This window comes from Pyricularia oryzae, chromosome 7 (genome assembly GCF_000002495.2).
Source record: "Pyricularia oryzae 70-15 chromosome 7, whole genome shotgun sequence".
NCBI classification, from domain to species: Eukaryota; Fungi; Ascomycota; class Sordariomycetes; order Magnaporthales; family Pyriculariaceae; genus Pyricularia; species Pyricularia oryzae.
The window spans coordinates 1,239,507-1,266,975 of record NC_017854.1 but is presented as its reverse complement, the minus strand read 5'-3'; the positions used below and the strand labels follow the sequence as shown (position 1 = coordinate 1,266,975).

Sequence of the window (27,469 nt, the reverse complement as noted above, 5' to 3'; positions counted from 1 at the left end):
GTTACATTTTATGCCCCAGATCTTCACAAGGCCCTACGTGGGACAGGGAGAAAAAAAAAAAAAAAGGCTGGGACTCGGACCGTCCTTTTCGGCGAGAGTCAGCGGGCCGACCGAAGAAGCCGGGGAGCCAAGGCACGCATCAGGTCACCTTATCTAGGTTCATACGTTCTGGCGGCGCTTTTCGGCGAGCAGGTCCTTTTGAAATGTCACGGGGCTGGCTGGAGGGTTGCGTACAGTTAGTTAGAGTATCAAGTCGGCGAATAGGGCTAGGCCGGCTACCACGCTGACGTCGTGTTTTCTTTTTGCTTTCGCCCAACGCATTGCCAACGACCCGTACTTGACACATGTCCTGTGTCTAGACCACTGCCGTTGCCGTTCTTTCCCGGTCTTCTGGCATCTGTCGTCTCTGTGGGGCGCTCTCCACCCCGGTGTGGCAGAGTAAATTTCTAGTGCTACCTGTCAAACTCAACTTACACACTCGGGCGCCATTGGCAATAAATCGTCGCCGGTAAAGGAAAGGCTATACAATCCGGGATGGGCGACTACTCAAGTGTGAAGTCCGTCCCCTCAATTGCAGTGCTACTCGTAAATGACATCAAGTACCTAGAGATCTGAATAGTTGCGCATCAGTCTGCGCATGCTCGAGCCCATAGTTCTTTGTCTTTTGGCATATTCGCTGACACAATCTAATACCCTTTAAGCTTCTTTCATGTCTGAATCTTGCCTCCTGCGAGCCTACGAGACAGGAGTCGGTGCCGCTGATGCTCTTCACGTGAGGTCATGACACCTTTACATTTGTTCTAAAAATCAATAGTACCGAGTGCCAAGTAGAGGACCCCTGGTCTGGAAGAAGTGTAGTATGAATGTTACTGAAGTATATTGGCTACTTATATTTTAAAGCCGACATTATGGTCTTGGACAACATTCAGGGATGAGCAATATCCATGTTGTTTTGTTACTCGTGAACAACTGTCAGATACTGGGATAGGGCAACAACCACACCAATATCCAGACCGGAAAGTAAATCTATGGGTTTGGATATGACGAGGCCTAGAACGAGATATGCTCAGTATCCTTCCTCGTCCGTCATCAACGACCTGATGCAAACTCGACCTTATCATTCCCTGGGAACTCGCGTACTCGCAGCTGGATACCACAAGGGCTAGAGTATAAAGCCACTGGCAACTTCATGACAAGGATACGAAAGACGGAGAGAATATACACGGCAGGATGTAAGATTGTAATGTCCTGTTACCACGCCGGCACTGCCGCTCTACGAGCTTGGAATCGTTATTATTACTCATGCTTTGCCACCAAGTTCACAGCAAGGCAGCTTGGTATTGACTTTTCACCTAGATATGTATGGTGTATCCTGTAGAGGATCAACCCAAACTCGTTCCAGGTTGATGACGCCATAGTTGTGTATGTACATGTCACTTTAGGTCAGCAGTATCTGGACGATACTTCGGTGCTCCTCTGCAGCAAGTATACACTTATAGCGAAAAAAAAACATGTACAGTTTCGTGCCATCCTACCTTGGGTGTTTACTCCAATGAGAATAAATACTAGGTCTTCTACATGTGCCGTAACGAGTGATTGGAACAAAGCCGGATGCGGGAGCAATAATAGACATAATTGTGAAGTATACAAAAGTATCAAATATCATCGTCTGGGGAACAGTATATACCGTCTAGTTCTAGTATAGGGATTTTCAAGAATAAAATTGATATCCTAGCAAAAACACGCTATAAAATGAAAACTGTGACGACGTCTAACTATGACCACACCATCTACTCCGTATCCAAGACGACGACCTCGGCCTCGGTAGTGCCGATGCTCTCAAAATTGAGCTTATCGCCAGCGTTGACCCCGTCGACAAAGGCTCCGTCGCCCTCCTCCAGAACCGCGTCATCCCTTCCATCCAGGCGGACCTTGGCCTTGCCGCCCTTGGTCATGGGCACGTGGACGTACACCTTGCGCTTGGTGGCCTGTGTGCCCTGCGAGCCAACCTTCCACGTGAAGGTCTGCTCGGGTGCGATGAGGCCCGCCCCCATGGCAAAGTCGGCGTGGATCGGTATCGTCCCCTCGACTGCCGGCGCGGCCTCCTTCTCTTCGGCAGCCGTTGCTTCCGGGCCGGCTTTGAGCGGGCTGAGGATGGTGACGAACCCCTTGCGCTTGTCCTCGTCGTCAAAGTGTCTCGTGTGGTAGCGGGGCGAGAGGCCCTTCTTCCACGGCAGCGCCCAGATCTGCAGGAAGTGGACGGTATCCGAGTTGTGCTCGTTGAACTCGGAGTGCGATATGCCGGTGCCGCCCGTCGTGAACTGGACGTCGCCCCGGTGCATCCTGTAGAACTTGTCGGCACCCGCGTTGCCCTCCTGGCCCTTGCGCAGCATGCTGTCGCGGTGGGTGAGCTCGCCCGAGAGGATATAGCTGAAGATCTCAAAGTTGGAATGGGGATGGGTGGGAAAGCCTGAGTTTGGCTTGACGCGATCCTCGTTCAGAACACGAAGGGACCCAAAGTGCGTGTATCGCGGATCGTACCAGTTCGCGAACGAGAAGGAGTGGTACGTGTTGAGCCAGCCATGATCCGCATGGCCACGGGAGGACGACTTGTGAGGCGTGATTTTGGCATGACGGAGAGCGACCGCAGGGGCACTGGATGCGGACTTGGACATGGCTGATCTTGTAACGTTGAGCATAGACGATATTGTAGTCTTGTAGAAGCTGATTTGGTCCGGGGATACCAGGTTGACCAGTGTGTTCTGTGCAGCAGGAGTATTGTAGATGAGGATGGAGATGAAAGCGATCAACAACGATACAACCAGGGTGATGAGACGCTTCATATAGAGGGAGGAAATCGGTGTGGATTCTCGAGATGCTGTCGAGAAGTCACTAGTAGTTACTGATAGACTTTGGAGATGTGCCTGAGAGGCGTGAGGTTGCTTTCAAATGATTACAGGAATCTTGACAAAGCGAGGCTGGGATGCTTTTTTTTATAAAAAAAAAAAATCGCTAGGAAAAGTGCAAGACTTCTTGCTAAAAAAAAATCAAAAAAATCAACAGAACCCACTTGTGTTCAATCCAGCAACAAAAAGAGCGCGCAAGCCTAGCGCAATGATGAGATAGATGCTTTGGCGCAGCATACGATGGCGATGTTGTAACCACAAAGCTCCACTACGCGCCAACCGAGGGGCTGCTTTTTCACCGTGGGGAAGCTGACGTTACGCTTACCAGGTGCTGACAAAAAGGGCGGCCGACTCCGTGGCTTAGTAACAAAACTACCTAGGGCCGTGGTCCAAAGGCAAGAAGCAAGGGAAGGGCGTTAGCGGTAGGTAGTTCTACGGTACGGAGTATGTACTTTCCGGTTGTTGGCGTTGCTGCAGTTGAGGCTGACAAAGAATCAATGGATTTGTTTATAAACAAGATCAAATGGCGTCCCACTGCATCGGGACACGAATTAAAAACTCAACAGAAGGAAAGAAAAATTCTATGGATTAACCTCGTCTGCAAATGCCCGTGGTCGTCGAGACGGGACGAGGGGCAGGCATACTGGGACTGGGGGCAAATATGTATGGGAAAGGCAAAGAAAAGCACAGGCCAAAAGACAAGTCATAGGTGCTAGATTTTACCAAAACCGCAACTCCAATTGGCCATTGAAACTCCACCTTGAAAATTGGTACGCGGATCTTATCTTGGAAACAGGCAGGTAGGCGCAAACTCACTACGTAGTTGGCGGCGCTAAATAAGAATATTCTCAAGATAAGCTATCGTTGTGCACCTGACGGCTTTTTATGTCTCAACCATCTTCCTTGACAGATCGTCTGACCGACCCCTCGCAGCGAACTGGATAGTTTGTTCTTTTCCTCGGAATTGACTGTGACAGATTTTTCCTTTTGATTTAATGTATTCCCTCTGAGACCAAGGAATTGAGAAAAGTTCCACCACACATGCGCGCGCACACACAGCAATCCTTACACAATTGCACTCGATCGACTCATCGCCCTCGCCCTTTGACAACATGGCGTCAGTGCTATTAGCTGCTGGCGCTGCCAGGAGCATTGCGGCTATCATAAAAACACCACCAATGAACGAGGCGGTCTCGGGAGTCTTTGGGAGCATCAGTTTGACCGCATGGATCTGTCTACTGCTTCCCCAGCTTATAACAAACTACAAGACCAAGAGCGCCGAGGGTCTGTCCATGGCCTTTCTTATAGTTTGGCTGCTAGGAGATTTAGCCAATTTGCTAGGTAGGTACAATTTGGCATATCTTGCCAAAAGGTTGTGCCCTCAAGCTGTTACTGACCTGGTCTGCTTCAAAACAGGCGCCCTCGCGACCAGACTTGCCCCCACGGCCGTTGCACTCGCCGTGTACTTTTGCTTCGCCGATGTCGTCCTGATTACCCAATGCGTCTACTATAACGCACTCACCGCCCGCCGCGAGGCTCGTTTGAATGGAAACGGAAACGCAGAGACACAAAACGGAGCTTCGAGGGCTGTCGAGGATGAGCCGGATGAGGAGGAGCCGCTGCTCAGTCGGCGACGCAGGTCCAGCCTGGCAGGTCTGCCAGGCTCGCAGAGACGCCACTCTTCCATGGCACGCGACGTCTCCAACCTCGACCCGCTGGCTCGATGCATCACCGGCGAAGACGAAACCCCCGACGCGCACCCTTGGCTGCACAACACACTGAGCCTTGTAGCTGTCTACGTAGTTGGAACGGCCGGGTTCTTTGTGTCGTATGGGATGGGCGCATGGGGTGACCACACAGACGCCCCAGAAATCCCCGAGGCTGGCGATGCGGTTACAGCCTTTGGGCTGACCATGGGATACGTCAGCGCTGCGCTTTATTTGCTGGCGAGACTCCCACAAATATACAAGAACTACAAGGAGAAGTCGTGCGAAGGTAAGTTTACAACAAAAGATTATAGATGAGGAGGCACTTCAAAATATGGATACTAACGATACTCTACAGGTCTCGCCCTGCTTTTCTTCATGCTATCCCTCACGGGCAACTTGACCTATGGCGTTAGTCTGGTCGCCTACTCCCAAGAGAAAAGTTACATCATCAAGACGATACCGTGGCTGCTCGGGTCGCTTGGAACAATTGTTGAAGATATTGTCATCTTCTTCCAGTTCCGCCTCTACAGCACCCCCAAAGAGTCATCGAAATCGTCCGACGAAAACGAAAGCACGGCATAATACTTGATTTACACACATAATTCGTTACTTTCCCCGCCACCATTATCTCAACGAGTTAGACTGTTTGCCTTGTTTCAGCCGGCTGCACTTTTTTTGGAGAATTTAAATTTAAAAGAAAAAAATCTCCACGAAAGTTATTCTGCAGCCATTTGCATGGTTTTCGTGGCAACGAGTGTTGAACTTTGTTTGCGCCATGGATTCCTCAATTTGTATTGGCCCCTTCAGAGCATTATCTTGGACTTTGGACCTGCAGAGATTGGTCGGTTCGTGACATTGAACTATGACGTGTTGAGCGCAAGAGAATGAGAGTAAAACGTCGGCTCCTGACTCCTGCAACAACTATTCTAGACGTTATCGTTATCGTCTGATCGTAATATCAGATGCCGACGCGGTACTCTGCACACATGTCAGTCATTCTGCAGATGCATGCGCATGCACGCGTGCATTCTCCTCGGGGCTTGGCTTGTGCGACGAGCCCCACTCACCGGGCTAACGCAGAGTCTCTCCAGATGAGTCCCTCACCAGGATGATGGTGGTATCAAGAAGCCCGTATAGCTCAGTGGTAGAGCGCATCACTCGTATCCCGACGACATGATGAGGTCCTTAGTTCGATCCTGGGTGCGGGCATTTCTTTTTCATTTTTGATTTATCCGGGGCTCCATAACGTGCATCCGGCATGTCTCACTATTTTGCACTTTTGTTCACTCTTGTGTACATAGTCCAAGCCGATTGGTTCATCTTTTTTTTGCATCTTATTGGGAGATGACTAAATTTGGTTCATTTTACGCCGAGCTTGGGATAAGCTGAAGAGTTAAGTACAACAACCCTATCTTGTACTTATTTACCTATTTCTCCGGATTTTATAAATACTCACCTAGTTAGCTTGGGCTGGTTATGGAGATGTACTGTCATTTGAAAGAACTCGTGGAAAGGTGTCCTTCTTAAGATCCGATGTTATTTGGTTTCAGCGCATCTTACAGAAATGGGGGTATAGTTATCAAATCCGGAAGCCTACATAATTAGGTACCTAGGTAGGTACCTAGATGGGCATGTACTTGCGTAGTTGATTTCAGGCAAACTGAATTCATTCGGTACCGACCAAGTACTTCTTATGCGCGGAGCTCCCTTTACCAGGCAAGCAGGAGCAAGTCTATTCCCAAACTCTGTGCCATTGCAAATTTATAATCGCTGGTAATTGTGCTACAAAAATATTTACGTATCTGCGTAGAGCAAATACTAACTAGAGCTAGTAATTGGCCTTGATTTGTCCTTGATTTGTCCTCGGCACTTAGGACATCGTTAGCTCACTTCGTGTGCTTATACCTTCTCTGTGCCGGGGTCACAGAGCCTCCTACGTAATAGACAAGCTAGGATACCGCGGCTTGGCTTTGGTTTTTTTTTTTCCCTCGCCGTTGATTCAGTGGGGAAATTTCAACACCAGCAACAACTCCAAGTCACACTCTCATAATCTAATGCTCTGGTGAATGATACCCTCTTGATGTAATTCTCGTTTGGCGTTGGGTTTTTGTAATTGTTTTTTGTATTTCCCTCTTGGATCCTTTCTGTGTAGCCGACCATGGCTTCCTCATTTATTACCCGCGCAACCTCGGATTCGCGGTTCCAGTTTGCTGCTACGGCATTGCTGTCTGGAGCTGTCGCTGCGGGCGCAATCCTTAGCTATCAACGCGTAGCCAAGGAGGAGCGCCTGTCCAAACTCAAAAGCTCGATTCCTGCGCCCGATGAAGATGGCGACATGTCGAGAAGTCAGCAGGTTTGTTACTGTCGCACTCATCCCAAAAACAAAGAACCTCGCGCCGACAAAGGACGATTCGTCCCAGTGCTAACCAAGGACCATGCAGCTTACCGACTTCGGCGCAACACTGCCCACGAACCCAGACAAGGAAGACCTACGGAATGCGGCATTAGCGCGTCGGGCCATGGCGGGAGACTACGACGAGGAGCTGATACTGGAGCAACTGGCGCGCAACGCCGTCTTCCTCGGCGACGAGGGCATGACCAAGCTGCGCCGCTCGTTTGTCATAGTGGTCGGCTGCGGAGGCGTGGGATCGCACTGCGCAACCTCCCTGGCGCGCTCCGGCGTCGGCCGCATCCGCCTCATCGACTTTGACAACGTCTCCCTCTCGTCGCTGAACCGACACGCCGTGGCGACGCTGGCCGACGTCGGCACGCAAAAGACGGCCTGCCTCAAGAGGCGCCTCGTGGCCATCGCACCCTGGATCCGCTTCGACCTGTGCACCGAAAAGTTCGATTCCGAGGCCGAGGAGAGGCTGCTGGGGCCGTGGGCGGAGGACGGCGCCAAGCCCGACTTTGTGGTGGACGCCATCGATAACATCGAGACCAAGGTCGAGCTGCTGCGCTACTGCCACGAGCACAAGATCCCCGTCATCTCGTCGATGGGTGCCGCGTGCAAGGGCGATCCGACCCGCGTCATGGTGGGAGACGTCGGCGTTAGCACCGACGACCCCCTCTCGCGCGCCACCAGACGCAGGCTCAAGCTGCTGGGCATCACGAGCGGCATCCCCGTCGTGTTCTCGACGGAGCAGAGGGGCGAGGGCAAGGCGGAGCTGCTGCCGCTGTCCGAGGAGGAGTTCCAAAAGGGGTCGGTGGGCGATCTCGGCGTGCTGCCGGACTTTAGGGTGCGCATCCTGCCGGTGCTGGGCACCATGCCGGCCGTCTTTGGCTACACTGCTGCGAACCACGTCATTCTCAGCATAACAGGTAGGATATGCCCTCCCGTAAATGTCACCATTTTCAACAACAAAAAATAGGCATCCTGACTGACACGACTTGCCACCTCCAGGATACCCGACAGACTACGCACCAGGCAAGTCCCGCGACAAGCTTTACGACCAGGCGTTGGCATCCCTCCAAGGAACCGAGGCCAAGGTGGTTCGTAGTTTCAACGGCGGCAACGCGGATATCGTCGTCGGTCTACGGACGCCGCTGAGCCCCGGTGACATCGCCTTCATGATCGAAGAGGTCTTCCGCGGGAGGAGCGCCATCACGGGCATCGCGACGCGTCTGGTCCTCGTGCGGTGGAGGAGGCCGGCGACCGACCCCTTGATGGTGATTGAGGGCGCACCCGACGACGACGGCCCACAAAAGTCGGCACCGGCGCCACAAAAGTCGACGCGCCTCCGGCTGAGCGACCTCGTGTGCATGACCAAGGACGAGGCCATGGTGCACCTGAGGGAGGTTCTCCTCGCCGGCAAGCAGCCCGAGGAAATGTACGATGCCGAGACGGTGGAGCGCGTCAACATGAGGCTGAGCGAAGCGGCCGGCTACGAAAAGTTCAGATAGAGTAGGCGGACAGAAGCATTATAGGGTGCTTTTTGGTGGTCAATTTTCCTCTCCACGACCAAGAACAAAATAAAGACAATAGAAAAAGACCCAGACCCGTGCGAACTGGTGCGACCCACCAATGTCCTAGACCAAAATGGAAAACCAGACTGTGGTCAGAATTTCCACAGATGGCAGCCAACTCCATAACAACCCATCAAATCGGCGGGCAATCTGTGATGATATGGCAAAGGGCTTTGCGAGGCAATGGAATGTTAGCAACACGCGGAAACAGCTCATCAGATAACCACTAGAAAAGGCCATGAAAAAGAAGAAGAAAAAAAGAAGAAAAAAGACATCAGGGGGGCTCAACTTACCACAGGCCACACCCAACGTGACCAGTGTGAAAATGCTGTTGCAGTCAAGCGCGCATGGGTGAGGGGAGCATGAGATTTTGTTGTTCTTTGGCTTCCTGGCCCGTCTGCGTGCGCCCTTTCTTCTTCTCCGGCTGGGCCCGAGCGCCGCAAGCTCGCCCCTGGTCACCAGCTCCGTGATGGTTGAGTTTGAGGTTGCCGGCTGCTCCGTGAATGCCAGCCCCGCGGCCTGTGGGTCGGCGAATGTCGACGCTGAGATGGACGCTTCCGGCACCGCGAGGCCGTGGCCCAGTACGGCGAGGGCCGCGACGGTGGCGGCAGCGGTGGTGATGCCGGGGATTCTCATATCTGTGGAACTTTGGGGGATGGTTCTTTTGGGGGGGGGGTGTGCCTTGTCAGGACTTGATTTGGTCAACTGGGCTGGCTCTGAAGAGGCAATGAAACAGACAAGACAGGTTTGGTATAGAGAGCGTGGTGATCTTGGGTGAAGATACTGAACGGGGGAGAGAAAAGTTGAGAATTGGGGAGAGTCTTGTGTTTCGATTCTTGACCTGAACAAAAAAGGTTTACCATGCACCAATCCGAGGAAAACAAACTGGAAAGGCCGGTTCACTGCACAGTGACTGGTCAATCTTTTTGCCTTTTCCGCGGGACGTCCTCATGCGTTAGACTAAACTATGAAGTATAGGTACATATTTTTGCCATGAATGGCATATGGCCAAAGCTACATCTAGAGGTGGCGCTTGGTAAAAAAAAAAGAAAAAAGAAAAAAAAAGGTATCACGGGAATCTACATGAAGGGATTGAACTCTTGTCCGAGGGGACACCTGTTGGATGCAAAGAAGTCATTCTTTCGCCAGGGCGCCTTTATGGCCATCACTGCCAGCAACGCGATAATCAACAGTCTTTGACCGGCGCCGTGTATCAGAGACAACAGCGAGAACACTCGCATGGATTCTGCCACTGGTGCCATGCACATGAAAAGCTTGTCAACAGACAAGGTGGCGAAATAAGGCCTTTGTGGCAAGAAAAGTAATAGGAATATTTGCGCAATATGATCAGGGACATTTAATTCGTGTCCATACACTTTTGAGCTTGTCGCCAAGAGGTGGGTGATTTGGTGACTGGGAGGCTTTCTCCGACTTTATCAGGTTATGCATGTCTGCAAACTGGCTACAGGTCTCCTGGTATTCTTTCCCGACTTGGGGGTCATACCGCTGGACTGGGAAACCGAAGAATCTGAACAAAAAGAAGTGTGGTGATTACTATACACAGTTTGCCTAATCGTATTTTCTAACTTTTAAGCGAAGAGAACGGGGAAAATAACGTCGTCCAATGATGTAACGATGCGTGATCAAGGATGCAAGTCGGACAGGCAGCTATGATGGCAATATTCTAAGCTTAACAGCAAACATGACACGAGACATGTCGGATAATCTGATCTTCATTTGAAGATACTCTTTGTAGGTTGATCTTTAACCCTAAATAAGATTTTAACTTTTTTTTTTTTCTCTGTTGAAGAAGGCGATAATGTTTCCGGCTCGCTAAAGCGTATGCAACACAGACACATGGGCAGATCTTTTATTACGCATTTTATTACGCATGTCATCTGTTGTTTACTTGTGTCATGCATGCATTGTGCGCCCAAATCTCTAGTAACAGCCAACCCTTTATCTCTCAATGCTCTTGCGCAGGGAGAATCCCGTAGTGCTGCAACTACTCAGGTCCACCAACTTTTTTAGGCTGGTTTTATCCCCTGCCAAGAATGTACCTGAAGAGATCATCTCGTCTTCAAGATCGGATATATGCACTCTTGGCAGCGTGGTGCAGTGGCCTCGCTAACGTAGGGGCCGAAGTAGATAAGAAGAAAAAGGTAGCCAACGGTTGTTACCGGGACCACTAACTATTCTTCGATTCCATCGCTTAGTGTCTCTCGGATGGCAGGTTTCGATAGACGCTTGACACCTAAACATTGTGAGCCGCCTCGTATCGTAAATTGCCCAGGAATCAGAAGTGAGAGCAAAGGACAGGCATTCTGGTTTGAGCTTGCTGATTGCATGTCTCTTCTAACTTGTGCGGCAAGAATATACCACTACAGAACCCAAGGCTCGGGCGACATGTGACGAATTTCACGTGGCCAGCCACCCAGCCACCCATCAGCCAGAAGAAAACACTGGGTGACAAGGACGGATGGTTTGTCTCAAAAATTTCACACGACCAGACAAACACCGCGAGGGAAAATGTCTGCCCAGATCCCATTTGCTGGCGCCGAGAAATGAAACAAAGCCCGAGGGTGGAAAAAGTAGCGACACCCTACACCGACTCAGATATTCCGGGCCCTTTTGTCGGTGTCACACATGCCTGGATTATAGTAAGAATATCCAAACGATTACTGTAGATGTGTTTGGACAAACGGAACTCCCACCACCAACCAAAGCCCAATGTTTTTTTTTTCTTCCCTCCCAAGAAGCTGATGTCGTCGGATGTTGCGAGGATCCGGCACTCGACTGCGGGGCGGGTTTTTTTGTGGCACGGCGGTTCCAGACCCGAGGCGCAACACAAACACAACCCAGAAACCAAACGCCCCCGGCCCGCCGCTCAAGACTTTGCGAACCAAGAAACTAATCGAGTTGGTAGCCAGGAGAGAGTCGGGTGGGCTTCTACATGGTAAACCGCCCGGTACTAACGTTGGTTGGTATGCATAGGTACCTAGCAAGCCTAGGTACAGGCCTCTTCAGCTTTCCAAAAGGCCGACAACCTAACCCTAGCAAACCCTATGAGAGTACAGTACTACTACTACTACTCCTTGAGAGCAGGGATGTCGCACACTAAAAACGCCCGCCAAGCTGGAAATTTTCTAGTCTTCTTGATTGGGAATCTGATCGGATTACGCACAAGGGTGGCGGCTGTTTACGAAGTACTCCGTACCTTTTTTTTTTTTTTTTGTCTTTACTCCGGCGATAAGCAACCAACGGTTCACGTGAAGTCTATTTATTTTCCTTGCCAAAATTTTCTTTTCTTGCCATTTGCCACTATTAGCCAAGAGACCCTGACCGTCTACAGTCTATCTAGTCAGTTATGGTCGATTTAAGATGCGAGCCGCATCACTGACTCCCGCACTTGTATAGCATCCGTAGATACCGGGGAGCGACCAATTGGCTCCGTGACGGGTGTCAATCAAGCTGCAGTCAGCGGCGTCCATGGCCATCTTAGCAATCGGCCATTGGACTTGGAACTCGGGATTGATTGGGCAAGTGCTTGCAATGGTGTTGCTGCTACTGCCGCGCGATGCTGACATGCGCGGATTCTGGAAGCTTTCATGACGAACGAGAGAAGGGGCGGAAAGAAGCCCTGCAGAATTCTTTATCCGCAGCAGAGTCCAGGGCTTTGCCGGGGCAGTCTCACGGCGGGTAAAACTAGTTCTAGAGGCAGGCAAGGAGGCTTCTACCGGCAGTATCTGTGCTGACATGGGGTGACACAGCCCTTCGCTAATAGGGGGGGCTTCGCGGCCCGTCAGCGGTCGAATCGGCCAGACAGAGTAAGACAGAGGCTGGATGCTCTTGGCATATCTTAATCAAGGCCGCGTATAATTGCTCGGTGATTTATCGGGCTGCCTAGCGAGGTGGATGTGCAAGAAAAAAAGGTAAAAAAACATATTTTTTTTCCTTGGGAAAATTTCACATAGTGCAAAGTGTAAATAAACATCGCGTCCATCCCAATGGAACGTCAAATTACTCGGACGGTATCAACAGCTAGGCGAACCCTACAGTAGGAAACATCCCATAACCGACCGGTACGCATTCCGGGTCCCGGTACCACGTCATTTGTCGGCTGGGTGGGGGGCTCTTGTCTTTTGAAATATTGATGGCTCCAGAATCCTTGCATTTTCTTGTTTCAGATCACCAAGGGACACATTTTGCTTGTCATGGACTCCATCCCGAGCTTACAAGTTCGAGTACATCACCCTCTCAGGCGGCGGCTTGTGGGAGGAGGAAGCAATGTGATGGATATTCAAAACAAAGCTCGGGAAGCACAAAGACAATTGACAGCTGGGTTTGTCTTGAACACCTCAGCCCAAGAGATAACATCCCAGTTACAGATTCCCATCTGCAAGTTTCACGGTAAAATCAAGCGATTGAATTAGAAGCTCAGGCGATCTAGGTGTATCAAGACCCTGTGCTCGGCAGTTCCATCACGCTACTCGTCTTGCTTGGCCTTTTGAGAGTTGTAGTCCAACTAATAGAACTTGGGGGAAGAAAAACAAAAAGAAAAAAAGAGGGTAAAAAGTTGGACGTTGAACAGTGGAGCACCGGCTTGGCTCGCAGAAATTTGCTACAAAGTGTTCCCAACCGTTAGACTTTTTTTCGGTTCGACTTGACTGAGACTGGCAAAACTGGTAGTAAATCTGCAGATGCCCAGAGCAAAGATCTGCAAAAAAAGGGTACCAGTAACATTTCGAGTCCCGTCAAGATTTTACCAAGAAAAGGAGCGGCACTGCTTGGCAATTAGATCGTCACCCAACGCTCTGATCCCCGTCAGCCATGCATGCAAGGCCGGTTGGCTGTGCAAGTTTTGGTGTGGGCGCCGATCCCCAGAAGGCTCCACCCCATTAATTGATGCTATTTCAATTTTTCCCCGTCCTCTTGCCATCGAATCAGCGCAGTGCCGCGCACACACACTGCCTTCACAGCTAGCTTCGAGGCAGTGGTACATTCACTAGACCCAAACAAACTGCTTTCGCATGCAGGCATATGTCTGCCTAGACTAAAAGTAGCATTGGGGCCGCTTCTCCAAATCCTCGCCCTGATTGATACCTTGTTTCTTCGTCCAGTGCCATTGCGAATTTCTTAGTGCGGCTAACCCGGTTGGCGAGTTCATAATATCATCATTTTCTTTTCTCTGCAGTGCTTCCTTTTTTTTCCTTTTCTTTTTCTGCCTTCCAATTTCAAGCATATCCCTTTGACTTTGTCTATCGACACGCTTACAATCAATTCAGCATTGACGACATCCGATTAGTGGTCATTTTTTCTTATTCAACCTGGTTTTGCCCCGCTTTGTGAACAGATACGGGTAACTAGTTCAAGCCTGGAGCCGGTACGTACCTTGCTTCTGTTCACCTCGTGTCAACAAGACACCAGCCACAAGAGCAGACTCGTGTCGCAAGGTATGGATCCCTTCGTGAACCTACCTGACTACGCATTACGTAGGGCATTGGCTTAGAAGGGGGTATCAGAGAAAAAAGGAGAAGAAGAAGAAAAAAAAAAGAGAAAAACACATCAGACAAGGCTGCACACGGTCTTAATGCAGCTGACTCTTGTTTTCTTGCTTGACCAACGGTTACTAACATGGGAAGCTTTACTTCCGCAGCAAGAAACCAAACCACCAAGATTCCCCAAGAACGACGTCTTGGCCCCGAGTAAACTGCCACCAGCCGTGACGACCTAGCTTAACCCACCCACTTCCCGCCCACCGACGGCTGCGTGCGCAATCCTCCGACGAATCTTAACTGGTCCCCGTCTTTTTTTTCTCCCTACGACAAAGCATACAAAGCTGGACTCGACGTCTTCTGGCCAAGCGCGATTCAATCCCAACCGGGGAAGCACCCTCGAGGTGGAAGCTTGGTGTAACCTGCGGCTGATCATCGACTACCAACCAATCTCTATCCGTCTTTGGATTACATCAATTTTTCCTTTCCTTTCTGAGAAGCCAACTTGGGCCTGCCCTTGAAGCAACATCCGTCATCATGTTGACCTTCAAGCGCGCCCTCATTGCGGCCGCATTCTTCCTCACAGTCCTTTACCTCACAACAAGGCCAGCCGCAACATCACCGCCCACGACATTAGCAAAAGGTGCCCAGGATGGCACCACTGAGAAGGTCGCCGCCAACTCGGCCAAGATAATCTCAAATACAGCATCATCAGCATCAACATCATCACAAGATGGCAAGAGCAACAGCAGGCTAGCCCCCGAGGGCCAGAAGCCCATCATGGACCCCAACATGAGCTTGTACGACAAGCTGGGATACCAATACCCCTATGACGTCGAGACCAAGTTCCCGGCCTACATCTGGCAGACGTGGAAGTGGACACCCGCCGACGGTGAATTCGCCTTCCGCGAGCAGGAGGCAACCTGGACTGAGCAGCACCCGGGCTTCATCCACGAGGTCATCACGGACACGGTCGCCGTCCACCTCCTGCGCCTGCTCTATGCCTCGGTACCCGAGGTGCTCGAGGCCTACGATGCCCTGCCGATGCCCGTCCTTAAGGCCGATTTCTTCCGTTACCTCATCCTGCTCGCCCGTGGCGGCATCTACACCGACATCGACACGTACGCGATCCGCAGCGCCCTCGAGTGGATCCCCGATAGCGTGCCGCGCGAGACCCTGGGCCTGGTTGTCGGAATCGAGGCCGACCCTGACCGACCCGACTGGAAGGAGTGGTACAGCCGTCGCATTCAGTTTTGCCAGTGGACCATCCAGGCCAAGCCCGGCCACCCGGTGCTGCGCCAGATCGTTACGCGCGTGACGCAGGAGACGCTGAAGCGCAAGCGGGCGGGCCAGTTGGAGAAGATGGCCGACAAGGGCGTCGTCGAGTTCACGGGCCCGGCCGTCTGGACAGACATCATTTTTGAGTACATGAACGACGAACGCTACTTTGACATGAGCAACTCCAAGGGCGTCATTGACTGGCGCAACTTTACCGGCATGGAGATGCCCAAGCGGGTCGGCGACGTCATCGTGTTGCCCATCACCAGCTTCTCGCCCGGCGTGCAGCAGATGGGTGCCAAGGACTACGATGACCCTATGGCCTTTGTCAAGCACGATTTTGAGGGTTAGTACCTACCTTGCCATGCGCTTAGCTTGGACATTGATTGTTTTGACCGCGTCTTTGCTGACAACTTGCTCGTCACTCTACAGGAACATGGAAACCCGAGAACCTGCGCCACATTGGTGAGCAGAAGGAAGAGGGTCAAAAGTAATTCATACCCGAGCAACAGCAAACAACACAGCTGTCATGTCTCTGTTTCTTTTTCTTTGTTTGAATTTACATGGCGTCCGATCATGTCAAGGTGCCCTAAACCGAAGGGGACACCTGGATCTTGCAAGCATTTCCTGTGGCGAACTATGGCGTTTTCTTGTTTGTCGGCCTGTACACGACCGGATGTATTTTGCCCCTTGATATCCTGGGCTGATCCATATTTGCTCTTTTTTTTTTCTTTTCTGTTTTACCAAAACATATTGTCACGACCTGGGGATACCACTTTTTTTACAAAGGACTGGAGGGCCAAAAATAGAGATTTAGACTTTTGGCATGGCCGGGGACATGCGAACCCCTGGCTCGAGTTCTTAAAGACTATTTGACTTGTCCAAATCTGTCTAAACAAACAATGCGCAGCTTTACGAACTTTCCAAGTTTCTTGTTCCTTTTTTTTCATGTTGACTTTAGATGCTGTTTGGGCACCAGAACTGGGTTCTTCTTTATGAACTCGGGGGGCAGTGTATACACTCATGGCTCAGGCTCCTAGGAAGGATTGACAGAAGAAAAGCTGCATATCTACCAGAACTAGAAGACTAAAATGATGAGTTTTCAAAGAATAAGGCCGCGTAAACCTGGGAGGTTGTAGGGAAGCTAAAGAAATGTAAGCAAGAAAAAAAAAAGAATATTTGGGGTCTATCAGAACCACCAGGTCAATAAACTTGACTACTTTAGTGAGCACCTTTGATGTTTGGATCGGGGTGCCGAACGGCGATCTGTACTTGGTGTGAACCGACGGTGGCGCTTTGTACACAGCTGCCCACCGAAGCGGCGGAATACCGCCCAGATTCGGTGCCGAACCTAGAAAACGCCGAACAAAGCATTTGGGTACGTTCACTTGGGGGTTCATTTTGTGTTGCCAAACTGCCATTCAAGGTCAAAGCAACAACAATGGATTATAAATATATGTATAGTACCTACCTTGAGCGTTTCGCCTGCATATCGGACCAAACAAGACAAAAATAACTACCTCGTCATCTCACCTCATGCCAACGTTCATCTGAACATCAATACAAACAAAACAGACGACAAGAGGCAGCACGCAACCGTACGACCAGAATCACCCACATAGTCACGAGCACAAAAAGTCGCTTTTTCTTTTTCTTTTTTTTTACGGACCCCCACACCGTTCTCCCCAAGCTTCACAGCATGTCGTCCATCAGGACCGTATTCGTCTGCGGCGCCACGGGAACCCAGGGAGGAGCGCTTGCGCGGCAACTCATCCCCAAGGGCGTCGCGGTGCACACCATGACGCGGGACCCATCCTCTGCGGCCGCCAGGGAGATCGAGTCCCTGGGTGTCAAGCTGTTCCGGGGCAGCTTCGACGAGGAAGACGTCGTCAAGGGCGCCGTGCAGGGCGTCGACGCCATCTTCCTCAACTTCATGCCGGACCTCAGCAACCCGCAGGGCGACGTGCGGCGGGCGCGCTCCATCATGAGGCTGGGCAGGGAGGCGGGGGCGCGGCACGTCGTCTACAGCAGCGGGGCGGGCACCGACAGGCTGCAAGCGCTGCTGCTGGACCAGCCGGGCGCCGAGAGGAGCCTCCGGATCGCGGGCGGCTTCTTCAACGCCAAGGTGGACGTCGAGAACGCGGTGGCGTCGGCCGGGTTCGACACGTGGGCGGTGGTCCGGCCGGCCTTCTTCATGTCCAACTTTGTGCTGCCAAAGGTGGCCATGTACCCGGGCCTGGCCGAGACGGGAATAGCCAACACCGCGTGGCGGCACAACACCCAACTACCACTCGTGGACGAGGTGACGATTGGCGTGTTCGCCGCGGCCGCCGTGCTGGAGCCCGAGCGGTTCCACGGGGAAAAAGTGGATATCGCCGACGAGCTGCGCACCGTCGACGAGTGCCTGGCGATGCTGGGCGACGCGGCGGGCAGGGATCTGAGGCTGGTGGAGCTGACGGATGACGAGGTCGAGGCCCGGATAGCTACTAACCTGTTTACAGCCGGGGAGGTGCTCACCAGGAGGCTGACCGAGTGTCTCGACCTGGACGTGGTGAGGCGGCGGGGGCTGCCGCTGAGCTCCTTTGACAAGTTTCTGCAGAGGGAGAAGGATGCCGTCTTGGCTACTTACAAGAATGCGCCGCCAAAGGTCTAGAGAAGCGAGAGTGACGATGGGGAGTGATATAGAGGTTTGGTCGAGTGAGTGTTGGACCTGACGCGTGACGTAACTGAGTTTGCTGAACTTCTTTTAGCGGGGCTCGCTCCCGCTAATTAAATGTTAGCCAACAGTAACACCCGTTGTTACCCATCCATCCCACATCTCCAACTTTACCCCGCACGGCACCAGTCGGAGATGCAAGGGGATTTGATTTGCCCAGCGATTTCTTGTTTAGGTTGGTTAGAAAGGCCGAGGTTGCTCTTGTTTCTCCAATGCTGCTAGGGCTAGCTACCTTAGTATTTGTTTTCTCTTGGCCTTTTCTTGTATTTTCCAATTCCAAAGTTTCTAAAAACCTCAACTGTTGCTTTGCCAGCCTTGTACATTTCATTCACTTTTATAATTTGATCAGGGCTCTGTCTGGTGCATGGTAGCATTCGATTGCTTTCCCGTTTTGTAGCAAGGCCCTGCGCACACGCTGTTAGTGTCGGCGCGGAAGTGACTAAACGTCGGTCAACATTCTGCTGCTATTGGCACTTACCGCGCCGCCATGCCACCGTTTTCGCTCCGACCCTCGGGCCTTGGAGCCGGACGGAGGTTTAAATCACTCGCTTCGTGCAGGTTTACCGGCGGAAGGGCGGCATCAAGCCTCGCGTTCGGTCCAACTCAGGTATGAGCTACCCACCACCTCAGGTAAGAAACTCAAAAGGTTGCCTTCACTTCTGGAATGCTCACCATTCAACACATCCTCACTCACTCGCAGCCACCGCTTCTGACCGACACAATCCCCCAACATTTCGCATCGATAGTGTCAAAATATGGAGATCGGCCGGCGGTAATATCCCGGTCGCCATCAACGAGCCCGGAAACCTTCTCAGCCCCAGCTCCAGTCCGCATCCCGCATGCACAAGAGACTATTCTCACGTATGAGGAGCTTGATCTCAGGTCCAACTCCTTGGCGCACTCTCTGCGCTCTCTGGGGGTCCGAAAGGGCGACCGTGTGGCCGTGAAGCTGGGGAACTGCCCCGAGTTTGCTACGCTCACATATGCCGTCTTCAAGTTGGGTGCCATACTGGTGCCCTTGAACCCAGCCTTTGGGGCCCCGCAGATTGCTGCCGCCTTGTCCCACCTGAAAGCCAGCGTCCTCATTGTAGGTGCCGTGACTGATCTGGCCTACAAACCATGTCGAGGGCGTGACAATCTTCCATTGATCCAAGCCCTTGTGCCGAATCTCGAGGCAAGCGAGCTTGAATGCCCCGATGTGCCTACTCTGAGACGAATCATTGTGGTCGACAACACCACGAGCCACCCAGGCGTGGCTCAGCTTCCACTTCCTTCACATCGCTCTCTGACGCCTTATTCTTTGCTTCACGACCTTGCTTCGCTTCCGAATTCCTCCACTCGCAGACCAATCGTCCCGGATGAGCCACTGCGGGCGGATGAGACTATCAACATCCAATTCACTTCAGGGACGACTTCGCTACCCAAGGCCGCCATGTTGACACACACTGGCATACTCAACAATGGCGCCCTCATCGCCTCACGCATGAACTTGACGCCTGCCGACAAGATTGTCTGCCCGCCGCCATTATTTCACTGTTTCGGATGCGTTCTTGGCTACATGGCGACTGCGACCACAGGTGCATCCATTATTTTCCCCTCACCCGCCTTTGATCCCAAGGCTACACTGCTTGCTGCATCTGAGCACCGCGCCACGGCTATATATGGAGTTGCCACCATGTTTGTTGCTATGCTGGAATTGCTAGCATCCAGCAAGGTATTGTCACCCGAGCAAGCGGCCGCCCTACCTACGCACCTCCGAGGCGGCATCGCAGCAGGTGCATCAGTCCCCGAGGCGCTGATGCTAAGGTTGTTTGAAAAACTCGGCGTCCCAGAGCTGGTGATCTGCTACGGACAGACAGAAACAAGCCCAGTAAGCATCATGACGAGGCCCTCAGACCCGCTCGACAAGCGTACCTGCTCGGTGGGCAAAGTGATGCCCCATACCGGAGTCAAGATTGTCCAGCCGGGTGACCGGACCAAGATTGTACCTATAGGAGAGAAGGGCGAAATAGCAACAAGCGGATACCTCATCATGCAGGGCTACTGGGGCGACGAGAACCGTACAAAGGAGGATAGGTTATGGGCAGCAGATGACGACGATGGACTGGGTGCCGCCGTGGAGCCGCTGGGGATAGGAAAGACGGTTCCGGAAAGTGAGGAGCAAGCGCGGCGCAACGGTCGGGTGTGGATGTTCTCGGGAGACGAAGGCGTCATGGATAAAGACGGCTACGTTGCCGTCACGGGACGGATCAAGGACCTCATCATCCGCGGCGGCGAGAACATACACCCGCTCGAGATCGAGAACTGCCTTTTCCAGCACCCCCTAGTCGCCGAGGCAAGCGTCGTTGGTGTCAGCGACGAGCGGTACGGCGAGGTCGTCGGAGCGTTTGTAGTCCCGCACAAAGGGGTCAAGGTGGTCGAGGACCGACACGAAGCGCCTCCCAAAGGCGGGGCCGCCGGGGAGGAGGAGAGAGCTGGGCAGGTCAAGAGGCTGACGGAAAAGGTCTTGACCAAGAATGACCTCAGGGACTGGGTGAAGACGAGACTATCTGGGCACCTGAGCCCTAGGTACGTCTTTTGGGTGGATGATTATCCCAAGACGGCAAGTGGGAAGATTCAAAAGTATAAGCTCAGGGAGACGGCCACACGGCTTGTCAGCGAAGCTTGAGAGGTGGAGTAGGCAGGTATTCCTAACCGTGTGGAGTGAGTGATCGACCGATCAGCCTGCTTTCTTTGACAGTCAGTCAGTAATCGAAACAAGCTCGTGGGGCTGCTGCATTATGGTTACTGAGCAAGTAGTAATGGGTTATGGAACAGAGCCGAGACGTCGAGTGGCCTGTCAGGCTGTGCCGCTGACAGGCATGTCATCGGGGTTTCTTTCCACAATTCCCGATGATATTTGAACGGTCCGGCGCTTGGCTCGGCTGCAGAGGCAAGTTTCGATAATGGTCAGCATTCTTTCAGAGAGACGTTTCAATAGTTTCTCTTTTTCTTCTTTTTTTCTTCAGATGGTAAGGGCTGAGGAAACAAATAGCTCAGGCCCCGCAACCCCTGAGCCTATTCCCGAAAGAGCCTGGAATTCCCCATGGCAACTTGGCAAGGGTACAGTAGCACCCTACCATACCTACCCAAACAGCTGCCGGATAGGATCAGAGAGCAGTACTGCAAACTTGTCAATAAAAAGGTCAAGGTCGACCTGGCTAAAACGAGAAGGGAGGGTTCCAATTACAAAAATTTGCACTTATTTTGACAACCGCACAGCTTTAAAAAATGCAGTTGCAGACTTGAGGCTCGAGAAAACCATTCGAGTTGCATTGCCGTCAGTTGCAACTGCGGGGCACCTCGGAAAAGATGCATCAATACTACCTGTACTGACTTTGCTTTCAATTTGAATTCGATGGTATTTCAGAAAGGCCATGGCGCAACGGGGTTTTGAGGCAGCCGCGCAAACCGCAGTTTTTTTATCACGCATGCATGAACGACTGGGTCTGGTTCCTCTCTTGGGATCTCACGGCTGCAGAAATATCTCAGCTCAGCAATTACTTCGTACCCCAGGGACACACTTCGGTTGTTGTTTCCTTTGCTACTTCCCCATTGACCCGCCGCCAAGCGCTCGCAATGCCACAATACGACCAATATTCCAACAAGCTGGGGGGTTGCAGGAGTCAGAACGACCTGGCGAAAACAATCAAGTCGTTCCTGTTAAAAAAAAAAGAAAAGACAACATAACATGGCTGTCAACGTCGCATCATCCTCCGTGCGCAGGAACGCACGAAAGGCAAAAAGATGTATAAAGGTCAAGCACCCAAGACATTTTCAGAATGCATCCTGAAGTACCTTTCTTGAGGATCAGCCAACCCCCCCAAGACTCGGCATCTTCAAAATTGTCTCCTTGACTTCCCTCGTTCTCCCGGCTTGCAAACATGGTTAACTTTGCCGTCATCGCCACCACTCTGGTGGGCACGCTGCTGCTGCCGGGAGCCGTGCTGGGTGCACCCGTCGACCCTGTCGACCACAGCATCACCGACCGTTACATCGTCACGCTCAAGCCCGGCGTCACCATGGAGAGGCGCGATGCCCACCTGGACCGCGTGGCCAGTCTGCACAAGCGTAGCCTGGGCCGCCGTGATCTGCCCGGCACCGAGAGCACGGTAGACATTGAGGAGTTTCATGCCTACTATGGCAAGTTTGACGACGCTACGGTTGAGGAGATCAAGAGGGACCCAGATGTAAGTTTTTTTTTTTTTTTTTCATTCTCATCCTCAAGAGACATAAAAGCTAACACTAGCATACAGGTCGCCGCTGTGGAACCCGACCAGATCTGGACCACGTCGGCCGAGGTGACGCAGAACGGCTCGACTTGGGGACTCGCCGCCGTCTCGCACCACAATGCCGGCTTCGACTCGTACATCTACGACGACACGGTCACTGGCGCCGATATGTACGCGTACGTCATCGACAGCGGTATCAACATTAACCACGTTGACTTCGGCGGCCGGGCGGTGCGCGGCTACAACGCCTGGGGAGGCGTGCACACCGATGTTAGCGGTCACGGGACGCACGTTGCCGGCACCATCGGCAGCAAGACGTACGGTGTTTTCAAGGACGTGAACCTGATCGACGTCAAGGTGTTGAGCGGCAGTTCAACCACGACGGCCGTGGTCCTGGAGGCTTACACGTGGTCTGTCAACGACATCCTGGCCAAAAGCCGAACGGCCAAGTCAGTCATCAACATGTCGCTTAGTGCTCGCAATTCTGATGCCTACAGCGGCGCTATCGCCGCCGCATACAATGCAGGCGTACTGAGCGTCGTGGCTGCCGGAAATGACAACCTGCCGTCGTCTACTCGCTCGCCCGGATCCGCCCCCGAGGCCATCACGGTGGGCGCCATTGCTTCGGACTGGACCGAGGCCGAGTACTCCAACTACGGCCCGTCGGTCGACGTCCTGGCCCCGGGTTCCCATGTCCTGTCGACGTACATAGGCACTAACACAGCGACCTTCTCCATGTCGGGCACGTCGTCGGCTACTCCCCATGTGGCCGGACTGGCGCTGTATCTGATGGCACGTGATGGTGTGTCGAGTCCCGCGGCCGTGGCTGATCGAATCAAGGAGCTGGCCACTCCGAATGCCGCAACGCTGCGCAACGCTGACACGCCGAACCTGGTGGCTTTCAACGGCAGCTCACTTGTTTGAGAGAGGGATGGGATTGGCTCGGAGACGTCTCTACCTAGAACTAGAACTGTACATAATTAATGAGTGCATGCATAATTTGAGTTATTTCTAAGCAAGCCTTTCTACCTTTGCCTTTCGGAGATGGCCGTCGAGTCCCACTTCGGGGAACAGGACCCAAAGCGCCCGGTTCATTATGACTGGCTTGTGAACATGAACGTCCCAATCGTTTGTTTATGCCAGTAGCCGTCGGTTCTCGCAGGGCTACATGATGTGGAGAGCCCCGAAATACCCTGTGCCATGCTTCCATTGACGGAAAAGTCACGGTACTGCTGATCCCCGGTACCTCTCGTCTCGGCCAGATTTGCCAGGCCTCTTCCGCTGCTGTGTAACACTTTGCACGAGGACACACAAGCTTTGCCTGCTTGCGGTACGGTCCATGTTTTTTTTTCTTTTTTTTTCGTTTTGGGCAAGGTCATGCTTTTACGTGTCGCCATGCATGAAGCCAGGGGGGGATGGAGTGCGTGTAGGACCTGAAAATGGTCAAGAAAAAAAAAGGGGGGGAGAGAAAAAATCGCCCCCTCTCCCCCACGGACTGCTGCGTGCGTCGCGATGACCATTACGACTGGTGTGGACAAGAGGCGGAGGAAATCTCGGGTGGTGCCTCACTACCCATGCCGGACGGGAGGCCCGGCCACTTACATTTTTCAAGAGATCGATTGTTAAAATATCCGAAAGGCAGAAAAGAAGAACCCCTGTATACGCGAGACTGCAGCGGCCAAGACGAGGATGGGCGAACTGCTTTTCTTGCTTTTTGTGTTGTTCAATGTAACGATGTAAAAAAGAAGGGGGGGGGGGGGGGAAGAAGACCTGGCTTGATAGCTACCTAGGCAGCTAGGTATGTATCTAGCTGGCCAGGCGTTCGGAATCGACCGCCGGGAGGGATTGTCGACGAGAACCTGAGACTATAGGGCAGGGGATGAAAAGGCATCTACCATTCCCGATGGTTCTTGGGCGAGCCAGAGATGAAATGTCTACCCACATCATCCTTGCAGCGGCAAACTCCGTGAGACACCCAGCTTTCTGAGATCGCCGAAGGGCTGTTGGAACATGTGTGTGAATGATGGTTTTCTTCAGCCCCGTGTCGGACATGTGTGGGCTATCAACATCGGGGTGGCTGATGATTCGGGGGACAAAAGCCGTGAATCATCAACGAATTTTTTTTTTTTTGACATTGTCGAGCCACGGACGTCATGATACAGCACGAGATGTGAGAGGTCAAAAAAATGCCCGAAAGAGGGGCTCCCGGAGTTAGGTTGCGTAAATAACTACCGGTCTCGTATATATCGCACAGGAAAAAAAAAGAAAAGCAGCGTCAGTGAACTTGGAATTCAGGGGTGCACGCGGCATTCCCGTCAAGCCGCAAAAAGCCGCAGCCGCTGGGGTAAAAAAAAGAGTCTACGGAGTAGAGAGCAGACAAGGTCTTTGTGAATTTTCGGTGAGACGAGGAACGTTGGTTGGGAGGTGATGGCGGAGACCGCCGAAGGAGGGGGCGTGATTTCTTTTTCCTTTTTTTTTCTTTTTCTTGTCTGGTTGGAATGGTCCCCATAGCTATCGGATGGGGTTCCTGTTGTCCTTTGATTCGATGGCATTTGACAAGAAATCGAGTTTCTTGGCTTGCTGGGTACAAAGAGAACTGGGGAGCTACTATTTAATTAATTACGTAGCAAGCCAGTAGTGGTTGGGTGGGTGGTGGGCTGTTCGGGGTGGCGCTTGTCGTTTTCGTGACCGCAGATCCAGGCACAGGAGAAGGACGGGTTAAACATAAAAACAAACGCAGGTCATCCAAAGTGTGACCGGACCGATGTGACATTTCGAGATGAACGGCAGGAAAATGATGATGAATCTTGATCTCTTTTTGAGATAATCACGGGAACTCGATGGAATAATCCAGTTTTTATTTACTGGAAGAGGCGGTTAACCAGGAACTTCGGATAGGATAGATGCCCGCATCGCATCTTCAGTGCTCCAATCATCTCTCCCCCACGAGGTACGATGCGTCATTGCCAAGAAGGCAATGGTAACATCCATCTCACAACATCTATCTGGTGGTGACGACATGAGATCCTGCGGGGGTTTTCCGCCGCGGACATTATGTTCCACCTCATGCTTGGCTAGTTGAATTCTTTTTTTGCAAAACAGAGATTGCATACCTACATACCCAAGGTAGCTAGCTCTTCACGATCGGAATGTGAAAGACAAGCAGCAGGATCCCGGATCTGACCTTTGAGAAATTAGTCTAGTTCTAGATGTGAAACCCGGTGCAACCCCAGACTTTTTGTTGTCTCCTCCCGCTGAAGAGGGTTGAAGCAAATATTGTGTGTGACCTTGGGGATGTGGTCTGGAAGAGGCTTAATAAGGCCGGGGTATCTATTCATTTTGCACTCTTTTTTTCTGTTTTTTTTTTCTTTGCTAGTGTGAATCCTGAGTGTGAGAGTGTTTTGATGCAATATGCAGAAAGTAATGCCAGGCCTCCGTATAGTAATAATGGATAGACCCAGAATAGTCCATGTATCCTCGCGGCCGTACGGGATAGATATACTGTAAAGAACACGTTCCGCACAAAAAAAAACGGGGGTTGAAACCAAAACAATCCTCGATAGAGGTATGCGCTGTCTGTCGGCTACGTGTCGAATCATCTCTAGGGATCGGCCGAAATCTGCCCGCGCGCAGGTTGCTCCAGGACGGGAGAGACTCTAGAAGGTGGCTCCCCCCTCCAACGGCTGTGCGAGGGCCCTGCTGCCCGGACCAAATCAGCCGCTCCAAAGTTTCCCGAGATGGGGGATTCGGGCGGCTGCATTGAGTGGGAGCGCAGATTGCACCCTGCCCCAGGTAGCATCGAAGAGCCTAAGCGGTGACGACTTGGCTGAGTTTGGAAGATAAGGAAGGAATGCGCAACTAGGTAGGTCTAATGATAAATGCTCGATGCCTAGGGTAGCAATGGCGATTGAATACCTACCTTACCTAGGTAGGTAGGTAGGTACCTACCTTATGCGTCTCGAACTGCTGTATCGTACCGGTAACTGGCAAGTACAGTTAGTTACCAGTACCACCCCGAATACTACCCCACGTCGTTCCTTCCTTGCTGCTGCAGTTGGTGCGTTGAATGGCGAACCAATTCTGCTAGGATCATGGGTCTTGTGGACGGGTTGGTCTCCTCGAACCCGGTCCGACTCATCAGCAGTTGAGATTTTTCAGGCCATGGAAGATTGCAACCTGTCTTCGTCGTATTGGATACCACACATTCATCCTGGCTGTCATCGAATCCCTTGGAATTTACCGGCCCTGGTATACGTATCCAAGGTATCGTACGAAGTACTACACACTACACAGTACATGCGGTGACTCCCGGTGATACCAATAGGACTTTTTCCCTTTGAAGCCACGCAGCACCTGCCTCTCCGCAACATCAACCACTCGGGAGATCTAGCTTGTTGCCACCGTCGAAATGCACATCGGGGATGATGCTAGTCCCTACGATTGTCAAGAGGTGTTGACGCATCCCCAGCCCAAATCTACCGACACCTACCTACCCAAGCTTGGGTAAGGTAGCTACCCTTGCTACCGTACCTGGGACCGATACGAATACCCTTGCAAGCCATGCTGCATTCAGATTTGATACCCAGACTACAGTCACCAGTTGGTCAAGCTGCCCATGTACGGTACGGTACGGTACGGTACAATGCACTGCATACGGCATGCATGATAATCGCCACTCCTTTTTTGTCTACCTACGCATCCAAGCGGACGGCTGAGGGCTGATGTTGATTACAGAGTGTTCCCAGGTCGTGTTCCGCTAGCCTAGAGTCTAGAAACAAAAGAAAATGAGTCCACAGTTCTCCCTGAATACCCAATCAGACAAACGGCTTCTATCCCACCTACTCCATACTCCGTATAATGTTGGTTTGCCCCCTCTCTGTCTCTGCTTTCTTCTTGCCCCGGTTGAAAAACATCCTGTGAGCCGCATATCCACCCCCAGACCAGCGATACGATCGCCAGTCAAACAATATCTCGATTGACAAGACCTTGGCTCAAGTGACGCCGAAATATTTCCCAGGTATTGTTGGAATTGAAACCGATAGAGATCTTACCCAGTCTCATTAAACATGGGTACCTATGTTCCATCATCTTAGTCGACGTGTTGCAAACGCCAAGGCATGGGCTCACC

General features: G+C 52.0%; 10 protein-coding genes and 1 non-coding gene across 11 annotated transcripts; 7 read left to right on the top strand and 4 right to left on the bottom strand.

Moving 5' to 3' along the window:
* Positions 1–1,606: 1,606 nt before the first annotated feature.
* MGG_02854 (pirin domain-containing protein) lies at positions 1,607–3,517 on the bottom strand. Its single transcript, XM_003720833.1, has one exon. The coding sequence runs from the start codon at positions 2,841–2,843 to the stop codon at positions 1,791–1,793; it is 1,053 nt and encodes a 350-aa protein (XP_003720881.1). The 5' UTR covers positions 2,844–3,517; the 3' UTR covers positions 1,607–1,790.
* A 207-nt stretch (positions 3,518–3,724) lies between these two features.
* Positions 3,725–5,833, top strand: MGG_02855 (vacuolar membrane PQ loop repeat protein). Its single transcript, XM_003720832.1, has 3 exons — positions 3,725–4,247; positions 4,323–4,901; positions 4,971–5,833. Exons 1-3 carry the CDS (start codon positions 4,019–4,021, stop codon positions 5,195–5,197), a joined length of 1,035 nt encoding a protein of 344 aa, XP_003720880.1. The 5' UTR covers positions 3,725–4,018; the 3' UTR covers positions 5,198–5,833.
* On the top strand, positions 5,743–5,824 carry MGG_20297. The gene has a single exon. It is a non-coding gene; the product is annotated as a tRNA-Thr (tRNA).
* A 741-nt stretch (positions 5,834–6,574) lies between the features above and the next one.
* On the top strand, positions 6,575–10,005 carry MGG_02856 (molybdopterin biosynthesis protein moeB). The gene is made up of 3 exons (XM_003720830.1): positions 6,575–6,968; positions 7,057–7,936; positions 8,019–10,005. Exons 1-3 carry the CDS (start codon positions 6,774–6,776, stop codon positions 8,516–8,518), a joined length of 1,575 nt encoding a protein of 524 aa, XP_003720878.1. The 5' UTR covers positions 6,575–6,773; the 3' UTR covers positions 8,519–10,005.
* Positions 8,711–9,442, bottom strand: MGG_12582 (uncharacterized protein). Its single transcript, XM_003720831.1, has 2 exons — positions 8,875–9,442; positions 8,711–8,752 (listed from the first exon to the last, which is right to left on the bottom strand). The coding sequence occupies exons 1-2, from the start codon at positions 9,215–9,217 to the stop codon at positions 8,715–8,717; spliced, it is 381 nt and encodes a 126-aa protein (XP_003720879.1). The 5' UTR covers positions 9,218–9,442; the 3' UTR covers positions 8,711–8,714.
* Positions 10,006–11,946: 1,941 nt separating the features above from the next.
* On the bottom strand, positions 11,947–12,339 carry MGG_17949 (uncharacterized protein; the record flags this gene model as incomplete). Its single annotated transcript, XM_003720829.1, has 1 exon — positions 11,947–12,339. One exon carries the CDS (start codon positions 12,337–12,339, stop codon positions 11,947–11,949), a length of 393 nt encoding a protein of 130 aa, XP_003720877.1.
* A 1,361-nt stretch (positions 12,340–13,700) lies between these two features.
* On the top strand, positions 13,701–16,467 carry MGG_02859 (initiation-specific alpha-1,6-mannosyltransferase). The gene is made up of 2 exons (XM_003720828.1): positions 13,701–15,700; positions 15,787–16,467. The coding sequence occupies exons 1-2, from the start codon at positions 14,614–14,616 to the stop codon at positions 15,846–15,848; spliced, it is 1,149 nt and encodes a 382-aa protein (XP_003720876.1). The 5' UTR covers positions 13,701–14,613; the 3' UTR covers positions 15,849–16,467.
* A 586-nt stretch (positions 16,468–17,053) lies between these two features.
* On the top strand, positions 17,054–18,007 carry MGG_02860 (uncharacterized protein; the record flags this gene model as incomplete). Its single annotated transcript, XM_003720827.1, has 1 exon — positions 17,054–18,007. The coding sequence occupies one exon, from the start codon at positions 17,054–17,056 to the stop codon at positions 18,005–18,007; it is 954 nt and encodes a 317-aa protein (XP_003720875.1).
* Positions 18,008–18,557: 550 nt separating this feature from the next.
* Positions 18,558–20,738, top strand: MGG_02862 (short-chain-fatty-acid-CoA ligase; the record flags this gene model as incomplete). The annotated part of the gene is made up of 2 exons (XM_003720826.1): positions 18,558–18,677; positions 18,771–20,738. 2 exons carry the CDS (start codon positions 18,558–18,560, stop codon positions 20,736–20,738), a joined length of 2,088 nt encoding a protein of 695 aa, XP_003720874.1.
* A 1,255-nt stretch (positions 20,739–21,993) lies between these two features.
* MGG_02863 (oryzin) lies at positions 21,994–23,265 on the top strand (the record flags this gene model as incomplete). The annotated part of the gene is made up of 2 exons (XM_003720825.1): positions 21,994–22,299; positions 22,366–23,265. 2 exons carry the CDS (start codon positions 21,994–21,996, stop codon positions 23,263–23,265), a joined length of 1,206 nt encoding a protein of 401 aa, XP_003720873.1.
* Positions 23,266–25,942: 2,677 nt separating this feature from the next.
* MGG_02864 (uncharacterized protein) lies at positions 25,943–26,903 on the bottom strand (the record flags this gene model as incomplete). The annotated part of the gene is made up of 4 exons (XM_003720824.1): positions 25,943–26,095; positions 26,290–26,324; positions 26,628–26,727; positions 26,835–26,903. 4 exons carry the CDS (start codon positions 26,901–26,903, stop codon positions 25,943–25,945), a joined length of 357 nt encoding a protein of 118 aa, XP_003720872.1.
* Positions 26,904–27,469: the final 566 nt, after the last annotated feature.

Bases quoted from the DNA above. Each gene is read 5' to 3' on its own strand.
- MGG_02855 (XM_003720832.1), top strand. From the start codon at position 4,019: ATGGCGTCAGTGCTATTAGCTGCTGGCGCTGCCAGGAGCATTGCGGCT. The intron at 4,248-4,322 runs GTAGGTACAATT...GCTTCAAAACAG, and splicing joins AGATTTAGCCAATTTGCTAG to GCGCCCTCGCGACCAGACTT. The intron at 4,902-4,970 runs GTAAGTTTACAA...GATACTCTACAG, and splicing joins CAAGGAGAAGTCGTGCGAAG to GTCTCGCCCTGCTTTTCTTC.
- MGG_02856 (XM_003720830.1), top strand. From the start codon at position 6,774: ATGGCTTCCTCATTTATTACCCGCGCAACCTCGGATTCGCGGTTCCAG. The intron at 6,969-7,056 runs GTTTGTTACTGT...AGGACCATGCAG, and splicing joins ACATGTCGAGAAGTCAGCAG to CTTACCGACTTCGGCGCAAC. The intron at 7,937-8,018 runs GTAGGATATGCC...TGCCACCTCCAG, and splicing joins CGTCATTCTCAGCATAACAG to GATACCCGACAGACTACGCA.
- MGG_02854 (XM_003720833.1), bottom strand. From the start codon at position 2,843: ATGAAGCGTCTCATCACCCTGGTTGTATCGTTGTTGATCGCTTTCATC.
- MGG_02859 (XM_003720828.1), top strand. From the start codon at position 14,614: ATGTTGACCTTCAAGCGCGCCCTCATTGCGGCCGCATTCTTCCTCACA. The intron at 15,701-15,786 runs GTTAGTACCTAC...GTCACTCTACAG, and splicing joins TGTCAAGCACGATTTTGAGG to GAACATGGAAACCCGAGAAC.
- MGG_12582 (XM_003720831.1), bottom strand. From the start codon at position 9,217: ATGAGAATCCCCGGCATCACCACCGCTGCCGCCACCGTCGCGGCCCTC. The intron at 8,753-8,874 runs GTAAGTTGAGCC...TGCCTCGCAAAG, and splicing joins CACGTTGGGTGTGGCCTGTG to CCCTTTGCCATATCATCACA.